Source organism: Drosophila subpulchrella, unplaced genomic scaffold (assembly GCF_014743375.2).
Source record: "Drosophila subpulchrella strain 33 F10 #4 breed RU33 unplaced genomic scaffold, RU_Dsub_v1.1 Primary Assembly Seq354, whole genome shotgun sequence".
Classification (NCBI taxonomy): domain Eukaryota; kingdom Metazoa; phylum Arthropoda; class Insecta; order Diptera; family Drosophilidae; genus Drosophila; species Drosophila subpulchrella.
Window position 1 is genome coordinate 8,295,776 of NW_023665577.1, and position 17,979 is coordinate 8,313,754.

Consider the following 17,979-nt stretch of genomic DNA (forward strand, 5'->3'; position numbering starts at 1 on the left):
AAAAATTTGGAAATTTGCTCCAGCTACTTGTTGCTTTCTATTGAATTTTCAAAAATTCAGCAATTTAACAGGCTGTTCTGCTGAACGCGACCAAGGCTGTTATATGGTTTTGGTATATTTTGAATGGGCTGACTAGTATTTTTGCAGGGCTCACGCGCGGTCACACTGACATTTCATGCTTCTTCAAATTGTAGCGGCATTTTACACAAAAGCAACGCAAAAATTCGACTCACCCATCTATACATTGTGATAAATAGGAGTTTTCGCCTTTAACTCAGCAGATAGAGTGAAAACTGTGCACTCCACCGTTAGAAGAGAGCTGCATACTGGGATATATGTCATGGAATTCGATGGTGCAGACAATGGCTTGGGTGTGGGAATTGGCGGTCGTGGAGTTTTGCGAGAGATTAACAAAAACGATGGCGCCGTTAAGGTAAGCAAAGTAACTCAACTTGGGGGCGTGCCCCGTCCCCCGACCACGCGCAATATGCCAAAACATTCACTTTCTAGCATGTGCACAAGTAGACCCGGAATACAATACACATAAGCATGGAGCAACGCTTCGATCACAGGCTGTTTCTCCTATTTTCCTTTATTCGCATTTGTACATTGTATATGTTATGTGCTGCGCCGTTTTTATTAGCTCTGTGGCAGCTGTCGGCGACCAGCCAGTCGATCGGTGTCCGCCGGACATTGTCCATCCCAAGAGTCCAGACCAGCCGTAGCTACACCCCGAAAATGGGCAATAAGCAGGGCAAGACAAAGAAACCGAGGGCCTCGGCCGGAAGAATTGCCACAAAACCGGACAACGGGCCAGGGAATCTGGTAGGCCAAGTGATCTTCCTATAAATGCAATATTCTTTATGGTGTATCCCCGATATCTGAAAGATGTTGCTGCCTCTTCACAATTTTCGTTTTCCAGATGTCCTAATGGTGATCGCCATGTCTTGTTTGAATGGCTTTCTTGCCAAACCAACAATAATTGCTAATTGAAACCGAAATAATGCCTGAAGAAGGTTATTTATTGCGTAAACCTACATTAAACCGTGTAATGCTCTTCTCTGGATCTCCAGTTTGACTAAAAGTCTTTACACTCCATCTCCCCTTTTGCCACCAACGATGGTCGTTAAGGAAGATCTGCAGATGCTTCCACCCTTGCTGTCTACATTTGTTTTTTCGCCTATTTATAGTTCAGTTTATAGTTGTCTTTTCTCCAATATTTGTTTGCTTTCATTTCCCCCATGTTGTTGCAGAGGTTATTCGAATTTCCGTCAAAGTTTCCTATTCCAACTTTATACAGTAATCCACCATGTGTCACGTATAAATTCAAGTCCCCGACTATAAACAACCAAAACACTTGTGTGTATTTTCATTCAATTAATGTCCAACAAATCATACATTAAAATTTGTTTTACCTTATTTTCTAAAATATTTTTATGTGCTTTTTAAAATAATAGTAATAACATAACATAGACCTCAAGGTAGATCAGAGGTTAAAAAAAATCATAAGAAAAAATTGTTCAATAATCTGTAACTAAAGAAGATTCGTTGATGAAAAGCTCTGTTTGGTTTCTAAACTTGATACCTTGTCACCTGTCACGCATTGGTAAAGGCAACATCTAACTATTGCCACCTCGTCAAGGCCCATCGTGTGGGATTCCGTTTCAGTGCTTAGATTTTCTCGCCAAATATGCTAAGTCAGCCGTTGGACAATGTGGAGTACTTCCTCGATTCGATTCGACTCGACTTGCAGATAGTGCGCCGTGATGCGCAACAATGGCAGTGGGATTGCATGTCACTTGGCATCCACAAGGGCTACACCGCAGAAAATATTTTTAATTCCTTGCACCAATGTTACATTTCCCGTTTTATAACTGAAAATTTTGAAAAAATTGAAAAATGAATGTGTATTTTTAAGTATTTAGAAATTTTTAAAATATAAGTGTGTACCAGGCTGGAGCTCCAGCTGTTTGGCGAAGACTTTCAGTCGTCTGTTGCCCTAATTTCGTTTTCTCCCGCTTTCTATTCCCCTCTTTAAGTGTTTTAGCTTTTTTGCGGGGTCTTGCGTTTTTCACTGCTGCATTTCAGTCTGAATTGACTAAGGCTTGACTAGTTTTTCAGTTTTCCATTGCAGTTCAGACCAGAAGGTTGTCATCTGGCGCCAGCACTGTATGCAGTGCACTAAATTACGTGCCAATTAAGCAGTGCGGTCCAAGTGAAGACTATCACCAAAATCCAAAACATTTAAATGTTACGCTTGAATATAAACCGACAAATTCCATTGCATTGCAAAATAGGGAATTTTAACAATCGGAAATCTTGTACCCTGATTTAAGGTGCTATCATAAAATATAGTGATTTTGAATAGTGAACATGTTTTTGCTAACTGGAGATTAGGAATCGACTTAGATTGAAAAGCAAATATGTATACAACTTTACAACACTTGATAACACACACAGAAGGAGCCATTTAGATTCGGTAAACATGCATGTTTCACCTTGCGACTACCAAAGGATCGTTATCACTGAATCTTAGCTATTGAAAAGAGTTTCCATGTAAGCAAAGCCGAAACTGCGTGAATAACTTCAGAAATACTAAAAGCATTGTTGGAATATATGCATGTTCCTGGCCCAACAATTGGCGATTTATATTTCAGAACCCAACACACTTTTTTGTATTTTATTGATTCAAAAACATGTCTACAGCTTTAAAAAGTGAGATGTAATAGTGTGTTTAAAGTGCTAGCATCAGTGTCAAACATTCAAAATCGTTTATCGAATGTTTTATTTCATAGAAAACTGACATTAAAATCAAGCGTTACTAATGTAATAATTTTTTTTACTACCACATTTTACAATGATGCTGTTTTTAGAACGTGAGATGAATGTTTAAAAATGTAGAGGGAAAAAATTAATACACTTTCAAAGCTTTATTTTAATGCCAGATTTCTAGGAAATCAAAGTATTAAAAGAGCGGGAGGAGATTGCGCGAGAAAAAGAGAGGGGTCCGTGCTGATAAAGGGAGAACCGACATTACTGCTAGAAGCGATCCAAACTCATAGTCATACAAAAACATCCGGATCGTTATGTGGATGCCATTGAAAATTTAGCTCTCTTTCTGTCGGTTCCCCACTCTCTCTTGCCCAAAAACATTTGTGCTTGTGTGCCGCTGAGCGGAGCAAAGCAAATTGAAAATGAAAATATTTTTAAATTGATTTCAAAGACAGACAAGATCGGGAACTAGTGAGAAACGTACGCTGCGACGGGTCGCGAGAATCCCGGCGGTGTTACCCAATATAATAGAAGAGATGACGGCGAAAAATCACAGTAGAAAATATACCGAGTAGGCGAGCCAAAATCTGTGTCACAACGCAAATCCCGAAAAAAGGAAAAAAACATTAAAGACCAACCAAGAATTTCTATCGATCCATCGGTTTATGGAATCAAGTGAACCATAACGAGTCTCCGGAGTTAATCGTGCGTAGAGCGTCATGGACTTCATCGCGAGCATAATCAAAAGGCCCAAGAGCATCGCCACCACTGGCATTACGACCACTCAGCCAGCGGCCATGGAAGCATCAGACGTTGGGCATCCTTCACCAAGGGATAATGGCATTACCACTGGCATTGCCACCACTCAACCAGCTGCCACGGAAGCATCAGAAGCAAAGCATTCTTCACCAAGGGATAATGAAGGGGGTTCTCCCATCTCCTTGCACCTGGGAACGCTTCTGGAGTCTGCCGCAGAAGATCTACTGCAATTGGAGGAGCAGAACTGCAGTCTCCTGAAGGAGCCTAGTTCAATCCCACTGGCAGCCTCCGAAAACAGCAGTAGTAGAGAAACTATCCAGCAACTCTTAAGCGAGATAAACGTGAATCTAAACCAAGTTAGTGCTAACGAAATGGAGCACTTACAGGCTATGAGTGGCGAGGTATGTCCCCAAAAATACAACATTAAGTGAACTGCGTGTTTATTGTGTTACTCTTCTTGATGCTTTATGCCCGTTTTATACGATTTATTTTTACCCTTGCAGAGGGTGTTCTAATTTTAGTCAGATGATTGTCAAACAGTAACGGAGATATTTTCGACCGCATTCATAATGTATCTTATGCATTTCCGTATAGACGTATCATGCTGTTTGTCTATGTTGTTCATTCTCAAACCAAGTTTGACAACTTTTAAGTTTGAACAAAAACCAGGAACCGCAAATAATAATTAATGATCTGTTTTTAAGTAAAACGACCAAAATTCTTAAAATTGAACGACAATGCTTTCGGCACACTACATTTCTTTGAAATTAAGGGAAATGTGAGTCGTTCAATCAACCTTTTAGTTTTAATTGTAACATGGTAAAAATACTTTAACAAAGGAAGAGAAACAAGTTAAAACTAACTAAATTTTATTAAGTTATCAAACATAAATAGTTTTAAAAAGTTTGGATTACTTTTGGGTTGAGTTTTATTAAATTTTAAAACTGTCCCAACTTACAGACCTTTTTTTCCAGCATGCCATTGCTGGCACTTTTCCAAAAAACATTTGTTCGTAAGCAAAGGAAAACAAATTTGATTTGAGTCTCTTTTTATATTAAAAGATCAAGCTTTCTATAGGTACCTAATACGTACAATTTCATACGTTTAGTTATGACAAGTCAAAAAGAAAAAGTTTTCAAACCTACAGACCTGTCACCTATAATAATAAAATGTCATTAAAACAACATCCACTGATTTTTGAATCCGATACTGCCGAAAATAAATAAGTCGCCTATGTATGTATTTTTCGGCTTTTTCTAGAACACTTGAAAAATAAGTTTTGCTGTCTAAACTTATCGCATTTAATTTGTTTCCAAAATTTCTTTTTAAAATTAAAAGAACAACTCGCCCCTTGGGGTACCCGGTTTTTATTTTTTAATTAATGAAAAAACACGGAGTTTCAATACGTGGTTTTGACAAAAACTATTGATCCGCGACACTAAAGTAATTTGTATTCCCCGAAAGTGTTAGACTTTCTGCATTTCTTAAGAATTTGCGTATATTGATTGATTTAAATCTGATTGATTTAAATACCAAACTTACAAAAATATATATTACTTTGGACGGCAGTCCAAGTAGTGACGAATTGCACCAGTAGTGTACGCGAAAGAACTGCTATAAATATGGGAAAATTTTAAAATCTGCTACGACAGTAGCAATACGCCGATCGAAATCTATTGATTTTTTCAATTTTTGGTACTAAGACCTTTAAAAAGTCGGTTGGTTCCGAAGGAATTGCAATAAAAAAAGTTAATCTAAGAATATTTAAGCTAGGAAAACCGAAGATGGAAAATTTACCGATCTTTTAATTTGTTCATGTTCTTTGCTGAAATACGAGTCGATTGGTAGCAAAAGCATTGCAATACGATACTCCATAAAAGTAATGCAATTTAAATGAATTATAGGCCATTTTAAAATGTAGATTAAAAGTATGTTTGTCGGTTTGCCTTATTTTTGTGTTACGGTGCTGAGATAATTTTTGTCGTATTAAACCGATTGGGCTGAAAAACATTTGTTCTGCAACTTTTTCAAAAGTTTAGCCGGAAAAAAGCTAGAAATTGCTTAGATTTCGATTTGCGGTTCCTCAACTTTTGACGTTTTACACATCGACAAAAGTTACGTTTTACTAATAACACTTTGAAAATAATTGTTTTTAAAAAACTGCTGATATCATATAGTGGTGAAAATGTTTGTAAATTAAGAAAATAAATACACTATCTAAAATGTATTAATTCGGCTCGCTGCAATTAAAAATTACCGTGTGGAAGAATGCTTTTGTAAAAAAACGGACATTGTACATAGTGTATTTATCTACTTTATTTCACAACTAAAGGTTTTGTAAATTGTTTTTAAATGCTCTACTTAGCTATAACACTTTCTTATGGTTGCAAACTTCTGCCTGAAACTACATATACCCTGTGCAGGGGTAACATGATTTTATTGTTGAAACCAAATATATATATTTTTTTGAGATTCCTTTTCGCAAAAAATTGTTCTTTGTTAATTCGATTTCTTTTTTGCTATTTTAGTCTTGAGTTTGGTTTTACTAATCGTTATACCTTTAGTTCCCGCTGGCCCATTTATCCCTTACCCTACTCCCAGTACGTTGGTGCGCCATAATCTGGCCCGCACTTGCCCCAATTCGTCGTATTCGCTGACTTTAACCTTGCCGCAATCATTGTACTGTAATGCGTTCTAATTAAATTTCGCGAGTAGAACGTTGCACCCAAACCGTGAATAGACGGAAAACATGGCGGCCTGGCCCGGCCCGGCCCGGTCACATTGAATCCGCCGTATGTTCATTTCACATTGCACAAAAGCTGACGCCGGCCCAGTTTCGCGTCCATCACCCCCATATCCCCGATTTCTCACGTCTTGGCTAGCTTTTAAATTAATGACTGCTTGTCGACTGACCGACTGCGACGACTATTTCGTGGGGGGGTATCGAAGAGATTGCTTGCCACTCTCTCTGTGAGATATTTATTTTTGTTTATGGTTTTGCTTTATTAAAAAGCATTCTGAACAGAATAAGCCTCATTAGGCTTAAAATATAAGTTGTAAGACATTTGCCTTCCGAGCCATGCACAAACTTTATTACGATACTTGGTGATACTTGGGAAATAGATTATTAAGACCATACTTTTACAACCCTTTCTTATAGTAAATAATATGCATAAATGGCACAAAAGTGTAAGCAATAGGTAAAGGGCATGCCTTCCTTAAAACAGACAACCGAAATCCCAGATGCGCCCTATTTATGTCACCGGTCCCTTCACTCAAGCAATGTGTCAAGAATTTCTAATTAAATGCCCAAGCAGCTGCTACCCGTGATCATATTTTACATCCCAACCCCGTCATCGGTTGTTTACGTTATTCGTCTGCCAATTGTTTGGATTATGTTTATTTTTTCCTACCTTACCTACCTTAATTTTTATACTTTTCTTTCAAATCATGCCGCACGCGATGCACAATTTCTAATTAATTTTCATGCATTTTATGCACCTCTTGTTTGGCAGATGAGTCCGCTGGCGGTGAAGCCCAGTCCCAAGCCATCAAGCATGGAACAACAGAAGGCTCTGGCCGCTGCTCTGGGCCATCAGACGGTGGCAACAGGTTGCCTTAAGCTGGATGTGGACGCGGTTCCAAAATTCGGAGGGCTTCCCGAGTTCGATGAGACGCAAATACCAGAACTGGCTCCTTTAAGTGCCGAAATGGAGGGTGAGAATTTGAACGATAACAGCATTTCAACGAAAATGTTTTCAGTCCTAACATATCTTAGAGTTTTAAACCATGGAAGTATTTTAAACTTAAGGTTACGTCAATAACCGATCCGATCTAGTCATGCCCACATACTAATTAGGTAATAAATTAAAAAAAAAACTATATATGTGCTATTAAACTTGTTACTCGTAGAGTATATTGTGTTCGATAATTATTATTCGTTTTTGAATTTATTTATATGAAGTATATATCTTGATCAGGATCAATAGTAAAGTCGGCCTAGCCATGTCCAACTATCCGTGCGAACGCTTTTACGATTTTACGCCACTATAAGTTACGGTTATACGTCTTACGCACCTCGACAATATCTATAAGAGTGGTTCTTAAAGGTTAATTGGCTAGTCGAATAACTGGTATATTATGGTCGATGCACTCGACTGTAGCGTTCCTTTTTGATTTCAATTGAAACTTACTTTACTTTTATTACTCCCACAGCTCAACTTAAGTCAAACCATTCGGACTCGGATGTTTTCGTGGAGTGCTTATCGCTTCACAGTGAGCGGTACACGGGAGATCGCTCTGAATTGGAGGCATATTCAAGTGCCCTTAACGATGTGCTGGAGCAACAGTTGTCCATGACCTCGGTTGCTACAATGGAGAACGAATTCGAAGATCCTTTGGCTGTCAGCCAGCACAACAACGTCAGCTATGAAGCTATGGATGTGGACGATATCAACGAAACCATGGAAATGTTAAAGGATGTGTTGGGTCCCGAAGACCATGAGCTATTACAACAGCAAATTCTTAGCAAAACTCAGTCAATCGCAGAGATGAATCTTAAGCAGGACCATGGAAAACAGGAGCAGGAGAGGATAGAAGGGTTCCCCGTTGTGCAAGTACAGATGGATAAAGAACAGGAACTTATAAGTCGAACTGAAGGATCGCCCCCTGGAGAATCAGGACAGTCTGAGCAGGCTAATGAACCATCCCAACGGGCTGAATTCGATTTTCCAAGGGACCTAAAGAAACCAGACTTTGAGAAGAGGGAAGAAAATCAGGAGAATTCAGTACAGAAAACACAGCAACAAAGTTCTGAAGAAGAATTACATATACTGGACGTTCAAGATCCTATCAATAACGCGCCGGAACCGGAATCAGAAAATTCTCAGGCGCCCCTGCAGTCTTTGAATTTTCAAGAGCTCTTAGAACGCCCATCGGAAGATGCAAACACGTCACTAGGGCACTTTAATGAAGACCATATAACTTCAGTGTCAGCAGAAACAATCAAGGGATCTGAAGTGAAAGAAGAAGAAATCTGCCTTGAACAAAATGCGTCACCAGCTGTGGAGGCCACCGAGGAGAAAATAACTGGGGAGGAGTTTGAGCCCATGGAAGTGGATGTCTCCATGAAAGTGGATGATGCCTCGGTGATAAGGTCACCTCAACAGAATCAAATGGAATCGCAGGCATCTATTTCAACCATACCTTCCTTAAACGTTTTCGAAGAAAAAGAAACGGCTTTATTAAAACAGCCTCCTCAGAACCATCAATTGGATCAGAACATTGCAGAGCAAGAAGATTCATTGAAATACATTGATGTGGAGCCACCACCAGCTCTACTTTCACTCCCTATACCGACGCCCCAAGCCAAAGCGGAGGAGCTGGCTCTTTCTCCACCCATACCCACTCATCGTCCAAAAACCGCCGAAGAACTAGAATTTCTGGCTTTGAGGGAGTTGCCTTTGCCTGATGATTTAAGTCCTGGAGAATCAGTTAACATGAAAATGCAGATTCCAGAGTTGGAGAAGGAGGGAGTGAAGGAGCAACAGCATCACCCCTCGACGGTTGCGGTGGTCACACCCACACAAAAGCGTTCTACGACACCGTTGTCTTTGGATCTTGGCGGTAGCACGTCATGCAACTCGGAACCGACCTCGCCTAGTTTCCCTATTAGAGGACCAGTGGAGAAACCGTCCCACTTCCCTCGCTCGCCTCATGCTCCACCGGAGCTGGAAGATATGCCCTACTTGGAGGAGGCTGTGGTTACACCGTCTTTGGATCGCAAGCAAAGCGTTTTTGAAGCTGGAGTTATCGATAAATCTGCAGTGGCTATTGAGATAACTCAACCGAGTCCAGAGAAGAAGGAACATCTCAACGAAACCTTGCCCATGAGCGAGCATTCGCCCGTACTCTTAAATGGAACATTCGACAGCGGCAAGGTAAGGGATACAAAATTAGAGGCGGATACAGCGGATTTTGAGGGTTCCCCCACATTTGCTGTAAGTCTTGAATCGGTCGGGGATCATCAGCGACGAACTTTTTCGGTGATTCAATCCACAGCGGAAAAGGAGGGGGACAAATCTCGTAGGACTTTCTGCAAGGAAAATCCACGCCGTACCTTCTGCTTGGAGCAAAATGCTTCTCCAGCGATTGAGGCTACCGAGGATATAATTGCTGGTGATGCCATGGATGTGGATGTCTCCATGAGGATGGATGAAGTAACCGTGATAAAGTCACCTCAGCAAAATTATAAGAAATCCCAAGAACCAGTTTTAAATTCGCCACCGATTCCCACCTACCAAAATCTCAAAAGAGCCGCCATCCATGAGGCGCATTCTCCGGTCTCGCCGCCTGGAAATGCTACCGTTGTCCTAGAGGAGCAAGCCCTGTCCGCCAAGGAGCAAGCCACGCTAAGTGCCAGCGATGAAAAGGACGATGTGTTCGTAGAGCACTTTGGTGCCATATCTCCTGTTTCGGATGACATGTTCAAGACCCCGCAGTTTACCAGCAGTGGCTTCAACAACCAAGCCAAGATTAAGGCCAATTCTGCTGGAGAAATAGGAAAAGCAGCTTCTGTTATGAGCGGACAGAGGGTAGAAGCAGCTGGCGAGGAGGAGCCGGTCCTTGATGCAGAGTTCCGGGATGGCGCCAGCAACCAAAACTGTAAGTCAAAAACCCTTTTTTTAATTTACAAGGAATGATCCAGTACATGTTATTACAGTCAAACTTCTTTTGTTGAATGTAAATCTTAGCATTAGGGAAACAAAGTTTTTTTCAACTGTTAGCCACGATATCTATTTGACCGATCGGTTTAATATTTCTAGGATATGTATAGCAAATATGCGGCTATCGTATGAACATTATTAATTAAATAAGCGTTCTCTTTTTAATTTGATCAATTTATTTTATTTCATAAAAAAACTACATGCTTGGAGTATTATTATTATACGTTTCTTCTATGAGCTGAACAAGAAAGAGTTTTCATATTTTTATACACGCTACTCGTAAAGTAAAAGGATATATTAGATTCGTTGGGAAGTATGTATGTATCAGGTAGAAGAAAGCGTTTCCGACCCTATAAACTATACAAATATATTCTTGGTCAGGATCACTAGCCGACTCCATCTAGTCATGGACGTCTGTTCGTATGAACGCCAAGATCTCGGAAGTTTTCTAACGAGGAAAAAGTTCAAAAAAGTCCTTTTCAATAAGTACTGAATGAGTTAGGAAATGTATTGTATCATTCAAACGGCATTTAAATTACCTTTCCATTGATGCCAAAGTTAACAAGAAGTAAGTTCAAATTATGAGTATATTTAACTTTTGTTTTGTGAAAATACTTTTGACCACCCTTGTATATGTGTATACTTTATGGGGTTGAAAACGATTTCTTCTACCTTTCTCATACTTTTCCCCGAATACAATATACCCTTTACTCTACGAGTAACGGTTAAAAAATAAATATATGTTAAACAAATTATAGTTATTAGTTGTAATCGATTTTTACAAACAAGAAAACTAAAAACACGCTCAACATCCTTAAGTTAGACATGTAATGCTTAAATATTTCAACTTGGCCTTTATTTTTGTATCATATAACAACCAGTGTACCAGTCAATGTAATTTCGGGTATTGAAGACAAAATAAATCAACTAAAAGGTTAGGTACATACAAATGTAAATATAAATTCGAACCAAAACTCAATTTTGTTTAAATCCCTTCATATCATGCTATAAAAGTTTGACCGTAGTTCCTGCTAACACGAGTTCTACTGTGCCCATGAATCCTTTGCATGTTCGTGACCTTACATCACCAGCCATTACGAAAACCCACCCATAAACTTTTGAACTTGAAATCATATGGGCGCTTTGAACTCGAGAACTTACATTTGTATGCACATATAGTTTTTTTCCCCTATCGCGGCGATGTCTAACTGTAAAAATAAACCCATAAGCTCATCCAAGGCAATGAACCTGAACTTTAAATTAGGAAAGGGAAAACACGGGTAAAAACTCAACGTCAGATCAGCACATCGCCAATAGGTAGCATAATTGTATGATTCACAGACTAGGGAATATGAAAAATGATTTTTAGTACTACATTTCCTGCTTTTTGTTATTCTTGTTTTGCTGCAAATGCATTTTTGCTGCTCACTGATGGAAAATACCGCATTGCGCTCTCTCTCTTTATTTCTCTTTCGCCGCTCCCACTTAATGGTACTTTCTCCTCCCATTCCATTGGAACTCTCTTTTATTTTCTTAGCTCTCTCTCTGTGTCGTTAACAGACCTTATCAGCACAACATCGTACGCGAATTAAAATGCGGGTAATAAGAAGAAGCACTTTGCTCGCTGTGACGTCACTTTGTCTAATTGAAGAAACTCTGTCAGATTTTGTTATTTTTTCAGCTTTTCATGTGTATTTGTGCCCGATGAGCGCATTTATATTTTGGGTAATTTCCACAGCATATTGGTAATTTTTGTCTTATTCAAAGAGTTGTCCTTTATTTCTTCGGTGTTAATTTTCAAAATAGGTGCCTAAATTATCGTTATCGCTGACTAGACAAATGCATCTCTGAATATTACCCACACTCAAACAATCGCTCTCTGCAATCATAGCAACTACAGTAAAATGCAGTGTCTACTCGATAAATGCAAGTCTGTAAGAACGTCGAACATCAAATTACATCAATTATGATTGTGACGTATATAACATACAAATATGGCATCCACAACTTGGTTTTGCTGTGATTAAAAATAATTTTTTTTGGGATCTTATCCGAGTAAGAGGATGAATAAAATCCCCAAAAACCCCTATCTAAACGATTGACCCCATTTATCCTCAAAGTGTTTAACCAAATTTTGGAATCCTTGATTGTTCCATGATTATACAAGAACTGTTGATCATGCCTAATCAGAATTAGGAAACTAGGTTTAATGAATATATTTTCAATCAAAATTGCCGAAGTCCAAAACTGGGTTGAGCCTGGCTTAAAAGTGTTTTTAGAAATCTATAGGAAGACTGACAGATCTAATGTTCTTAGTATCGACGTCCCACTGTGACCTATCGAATGCTCTCTCCCACTCTCACACACCAATACCCAAGCGCATAGGAATTCAACTTAGAACTCGTCTTGCACTCAAGTGCAGCAGAGCGAGATAGCTAGTCAGAGGGGTCTGTGGGTGGGGGTGGGATGGGGCGGACGGTGGACAACTCCAAACAGACAACGTGTACACAGCGCTCACTCTCTCTCAGTAGCAGTGGCTCTCTCTGCGCACTTGCTGACTGCTGAATACGCGTCACTATCTCTCACTCCAGTCAGAATTCAGGCTCGTCTGTCGCCCTCTCGCTCGCTCGCGTGCGTGCGCTGCTTTTCTTATTGGACTTGCGGAGAGAAATGTAAGCAATAAGAAATTCCATTTCAGTTAGTTTTCAACATCTGACGTCGCTATATCTATCGGAGTCCTACTGCCGTTCAATCGTGGGGATGGTCAAGCTGTGAAATCGGCAAAAGTAAATTTGGAAAACACAAAATCGGAGTTATTTGTTTGTTTACTGGGACCAGAGAGGACTTTCTTTGGGTTTGCCCTGCAAGAAGAGCTGAAAATTGGAAAAGTATCCAGCAGCTGTGCAGAAGAAAAACAACAAATAAGCATAAATAAAGACGGAAGACAAGTCTCCGAGTCACTAAGAAAAAATAATATGTGAACGTGAGAGCGTGAAGTTTCATTGTGTGATTCGCTCTGCGTGATAGTGTGTTTTGTAAAATACGTGTGGGTGTTTTTCGGGCGCTCCGTGGTCACGGCTAACATTATTATGTGAATAACAGTGAAAAATCTTGAGAATGCAAACCTTGTCTGAGACACGCAGCTAAAATGCAGCGCAATGCGAGGAGCAGCTCTCTCGCTCCTGCTCTCTCCAATTCTCCTCTCCTTCAATCAACCCACTTTCGGAAACCATTTGTCGATTGCATAAAATGACTCACGAGCCGTCGTTTCCCTTTGTTTTGTTTTGGTTCGATGTTTTATAAACTGAAAACTGCATAAAACTAAAGCTGCATTACATGCCAGCCTTCGGTTGTGACCTCCATTTAATATCTGGGCCTGCCCGGGTTTCTCACTATTTTTAAAGCCGACCGTCGCTGGGTTTCGCATTTGTTTATGTATTCTCTCCAATCCGTACCCATGTGCACTGAAACAAAAGGTTCCACCTCGATCATACTATCTTAGTTGTCCCAGAACTCACTTGATATTAAATCTGTATACTAAAACCACCACGAACGGCCATTTTGTATATTTAGTAAATATTAAAAAAAAAGCCGGTTTGATATTATATTTACATTTTTAAATCTCTTGAACTTCATACTTTTTTTGTGTGTATTGTGACGAAAACTATCCGGCTTCTATGCAGAGCAGGCACACCTCATTTTCGTGCCCCTCGGGATCTGGGTTTGGGGTACATGGGGTTGAATGGGGAGGATACTCGCTTTGAGTCATGCCATATCTACTTTTCTTTTTTGTCATCGTTCTTCCATTTATCGTGAGACAGTCAGAAAAAAACTTTTTAGAAAGACATATTATCAAACCTGCAGTAAATAGTAAGCTGATATGCAAAAGTACACATTAACCAATACATATCATTGTCAACTCAAAAAACGGAAATGCTTAGATCAGAATTTTGCCATATGTATTTTATTATAATAAATTTCTATTATTTCTAAGCAAAAATGAAAGAGAACCGCGGAAAAGTGCGTTAAACTGATAGCGCACAGTTACTAAGGCAAATAAAAATGATTAAAGATAAAAAAAAGGTGGTTTTAATGATAATGAAAACAAGCCAATTTAAAGTTAACAGAAATCGGCAATGGTTAAAGTTGTCAATTAAAGACGTTGGACAAGATAATAGTAGAGATTGGTATGTGTGATCCAATGCAGAGTTCGGTTATTAATGTAAATCATTTCAAAAAGAAATGTTACTTAAAAAATCAACAAGAATCAATTTTGATTTATTTTTTCTCCCTTAGTTTCCCTCTCTATATGTTACCACATATTTGTGTTACCTTCCATGTTATACTTTTATGCATTTCTTTTTTAAGGGGCGTATTATCCATTCTCCTTTCCACATATGTACTTTCCTTCCTAACCTTTCATAAAAATGGTCCATTCCCGAAGAGGGGAGGAGGTCAAAGTGGAAAACCTTGACGTTGACGTTGATTTGAATTAAACTGAACATGATACGAAAGAGTGCCGTCAAAGCCAGTGACTAACTATTGTTTTGTATTTCTTCTTTTTCCTCACAAAACAACAAAATGCACGCGCATGCACTCATCTAACATACCCATCTACACCAACAATCATCGAAAACCATCACAGTAATACTGAACTCATCAGATTTTGATTATTTGTACACAAAAGGCAGCAATAATGCCCCCATCGACCGTAGTTCGTTGCTGCTGAAGTTCGATCCCCTTCTTGGAGCTCCCGTGCCGGTTAATCATCTCAATCAGCAGGAGCAGGCTCTTCTGAACATTTTGGGAGCAAACCAGAACCGGATCCTCAGTCCCACATTGGAGGAGCACGAGACAAGTGGCGGCAACCAGTCATTTGGAATAGAATCGAGTGCCAAAGATACCGCCAAGAAATTGGACTTTAAGCCACCTGTGGATAGGACAAAAGTAAGCCATAAACAAATCAAGACTTATACAATTTGTACATTAATAGTTATACGTACTTTCTTGAAAACACGATAACTCCCGACTCGGTTTGGAACTGACTAATAATTTAAATTGATTTCCGCAGAAGCATGTTAAAATGAGTGTGGACGTCATTGATAACGATTGCAACAAGACCTTCGATAATTCCAAGTGAGTAACAGGTGAATGATTTTTGAGTCCCATGTTATTTACCGTATTATTTTATTTCAGCCTGAACACGGAGGATAAGACCATAAACTACAACAATATGGATGAGCTAGAAAAGAAAATCAAAAATGAAGTGTAAGATGATCTTGGTTATACTAAATTCCAACTATAGTTCTGTTCATTTCTAGGACCCGGTCTGAAGACATTGAGAAGAAGCTGAAGGAGGGAGAACAACGCGAAGAAGCGCTGATTAAACGTATAACAGAAAAAGATAAAATAAATGCAAAACTAAAGTGAGTCCTGCTCCTCTGTTATATGATGATTGATTATACATACATATATTTGCATCGTGCCCATAAAATCTTTTTTTTTATTTTTTTTGCTTATACTTTTTTTTTAATGCATAGTACCGATGTTCTTTTGAAAAAAATATAGGAGAATAAGGATATTAACGTCTTTCTTTCTATCTGTTCTATTAAGGCCTGATTTCCCGAGTGCCGACTAACATTTCAGGGACAGATAAGGTCCCTGCTAACTAAATTTGGTTTTCTCAAGGTTCAATGTGAGAGCTAACTCTCACAGGGACTAAGACTCCCTGTTAAGAGTTTTTAGCTCGATAAGTGATTAGGTGATTTCACAGCCTACTAAGATGGAATTTATTTTATTTCAAACATATACAAAACTTAAACAGCTGATGCAATAATCATAATAATAATTAGCAGCACTCTATGCTGGTTTCTCGTTCAGATAAATTAAGGAAGTCGTAAAAACGGATTTGACCAATGACATATTTATCTGGTCTTTAACTTCATCACTTCCAATATGAAAACTGATCTGTTTAAATTACATGCTATCCAAAAAAATAATATTTGTATAAACGGGTATTTGTTCAAAAGTACACCAACCCCCAATCTATTGTTTCATATATGTAAATAATTAATGTTGTTCCATTGTTTTAGCGGTGTCATTGAGGCCTATGAGAAGGCCATTGCGGAGCTGATCAGTGAGAAGGAGCAGCAAGCGCAGCTCCACGAGAGGCAGTTACAGGAAGTGCAGGCAGACCGAGACGCCAATTACCACCACTTAACGTCGCTGGAAACGACATTCTCCGATCTGCATGTGTAAGCACTGTCTCAACGAAGCAGGTATTACTTCTTTTAGCAACCGACTTATCGTGGTGTTATTGCAGAAAATACGAAAAGAGCAAAGAGATGACCACGCAGCTTAAAAACAACGAGGAGTCTCTCCTGGCGGAGCGAAGGCAGATGATGGACAATCTGCGGTTGCAGGAACAGCGCTACGACAAGATGAAAAACCATGCCATGCAACAGTTGGAAATGTAAGCTATTGATGTTTATGTATTTTAAAAGCGACGACTTAACAAATATGTTCACTGACTTAGTGCCAACAAAAAGCTGGACACCTACGCGAGGGAACATGCGGACGAGTCGAAAAAACTGAAAGCTTTACTCAAGAAGGAGGAGATCTCGCGAGTGTCGATGACGGAGCAGCTGCAGCAGAAGTCGCGCGAGAACGCCGACCTGCTTAAGATCTGCGAGGAGCTCATCTACGGCAAGGGACAAGGTGGTAGTAGTTAAACTCAACCCGCGGATTACCCGGAATGTATTTTATATGTTGCTGTAAAATCGCACACACTCATGACAACATCTCTCATCAGGCATGTGGAGCCCATCTCGCAGCATGTCCGTAGATCCGTAACTGCGCCTCCATCATCATCTCCATTTGTATCATGGTGTAATAACTGCTCTGTAGCGTGCTCTTAAGTGAATAAGAAAATGCGAATGCACAATTGTATCATTTTGCCAACTACGTTATTGTTGAATTTCAAGATATACACCTAACGTTCCGACGAATATTATACTTTTTCTAGATTTTTAGTTGACCCGTAAACACTCACTCACACAAGTCACAGGCAGACCCATTGCGTTCCATTTGAGTTCCCTCGCCTTACGGGTCTGGTTGCCCGGCATATGTTACTAATTCTCTATCGTATCGAATCTGTCTACTGATTTATGTTCTTTGATATTACATGGCGATGAGTTGTGCCGGAAAACTGTATTTCGTTTGTGGTTTAGCAAATGGCCAGCGAAGCAAATCAATAATGTGCAACGGCAGCTAAATCAACATACAAATGGAAATTATAAAGAACAGCGTTCGCTTCAGGCGAGCCTTTATTTAATGTTTAAGCTTAAACATAGTTTAATTTAATTGAAAATTTGTAAAAGTCGTACTAAGAATATCTCTATTACATACTAGTACTAAACCAAGAAAGCGTAAAAAACGAAACGGAAACATTTAAAATACACGCAAAAAATTTATTTATGCATAAAACTACATTTTTGTTTGCTTTGTTCGACGCTTCAATATTTGATTTCCCAGTACTGGATGAGGTTGCCTTACATAGGAGAAATACATACATAGATAAATCGGATCCCCCCAAACCCCACAATCAGTCCTATTAACATTTTACAAATTTTACAAGTTCATTGCTGTACAAGCTGACATTTCAGCGAAGACGATAATTTTTTCTTATTATTCAGTTTAAAATGTTAAACTTCGCCAACTTTCG

At 39.3% G+C, this 17,979-nt stretch overlaps 1 protein-coding gene and 1 long non-coding RNA gene across 7 annotated transcripts; one reads left to right on the top strand and one right to left on the bottom strand.

The window, feature by feature from the left end:
* Positions 1–204: 204 nt before the first annotated feature.
* LOC119561016 lies at positions 205–17,744 on the top strand. 5 transcript variants are annotated; one of them, XM_037874838.1, is made up of 11 exons: positions 3,224–3,932; positions 7,047–7,248; positions 7,747–10,194; positions 14,902–15,203; positions 15,328–15,392; positions 15,453–15,524; positions 15,578–15,682; positions 16,349–16,510; positions 16,579–16,728; positions 16,792–16,973; positions 17,281–17,744. In XM_037874838.1, the coding sequence occupies exons 1-11, from the start codon at positions 3,492–3,494 to the stop codon at positions 17,286–17,288; spliced, it is 4,137 nt and encodes a 1,378-aa protein (XP_037730766.1). In that variant the 5' UTR covers positions 3,224–3,491; the 3' UTR covers positions 17,289–17,744. The 5 variants fall into 5 exon arrangements, with proteins under 5 accessions (XP_037730768.1, XP_037730769.1, XP_037730766.1 ...); XM_037874840.1 differs by lacking the exon at positions 3,224–3,932 and adding an exon at positions 205–433 and having other exon boundaries at positions 16,792–17,744; XM_037874841.1 differs by lacking the exon at positions 3,224–3,932 and adding an exon at positions 205–433 and having other exon boundaries at positions 14,944–15,203; positions 16,792–17,744.
* LOC119561017 lies at positions 1,439–12,076 on the bottom strand. 2 transcript variants are annotated; one of them, XR_005221054.1, is made up of 3 exons: positions 11,418–12,076; positions 1,586–1,874; positions 1,439–1,534 (listed from the first exon to the last, which is right to left on the bottom strand). It is a non-coding gene; the product is annotated as an uncharacterized LOC119561017 (long non-coding RNA). The 2 variants fall into 2 exon arrangements; XR_005221053.1 differs by lacking the exon at positions 11,418–12,076 and adding an exon at positions 1,951–2,466.
* Positions 17,745–17,979: the final 235 nt, after the last annotated feature.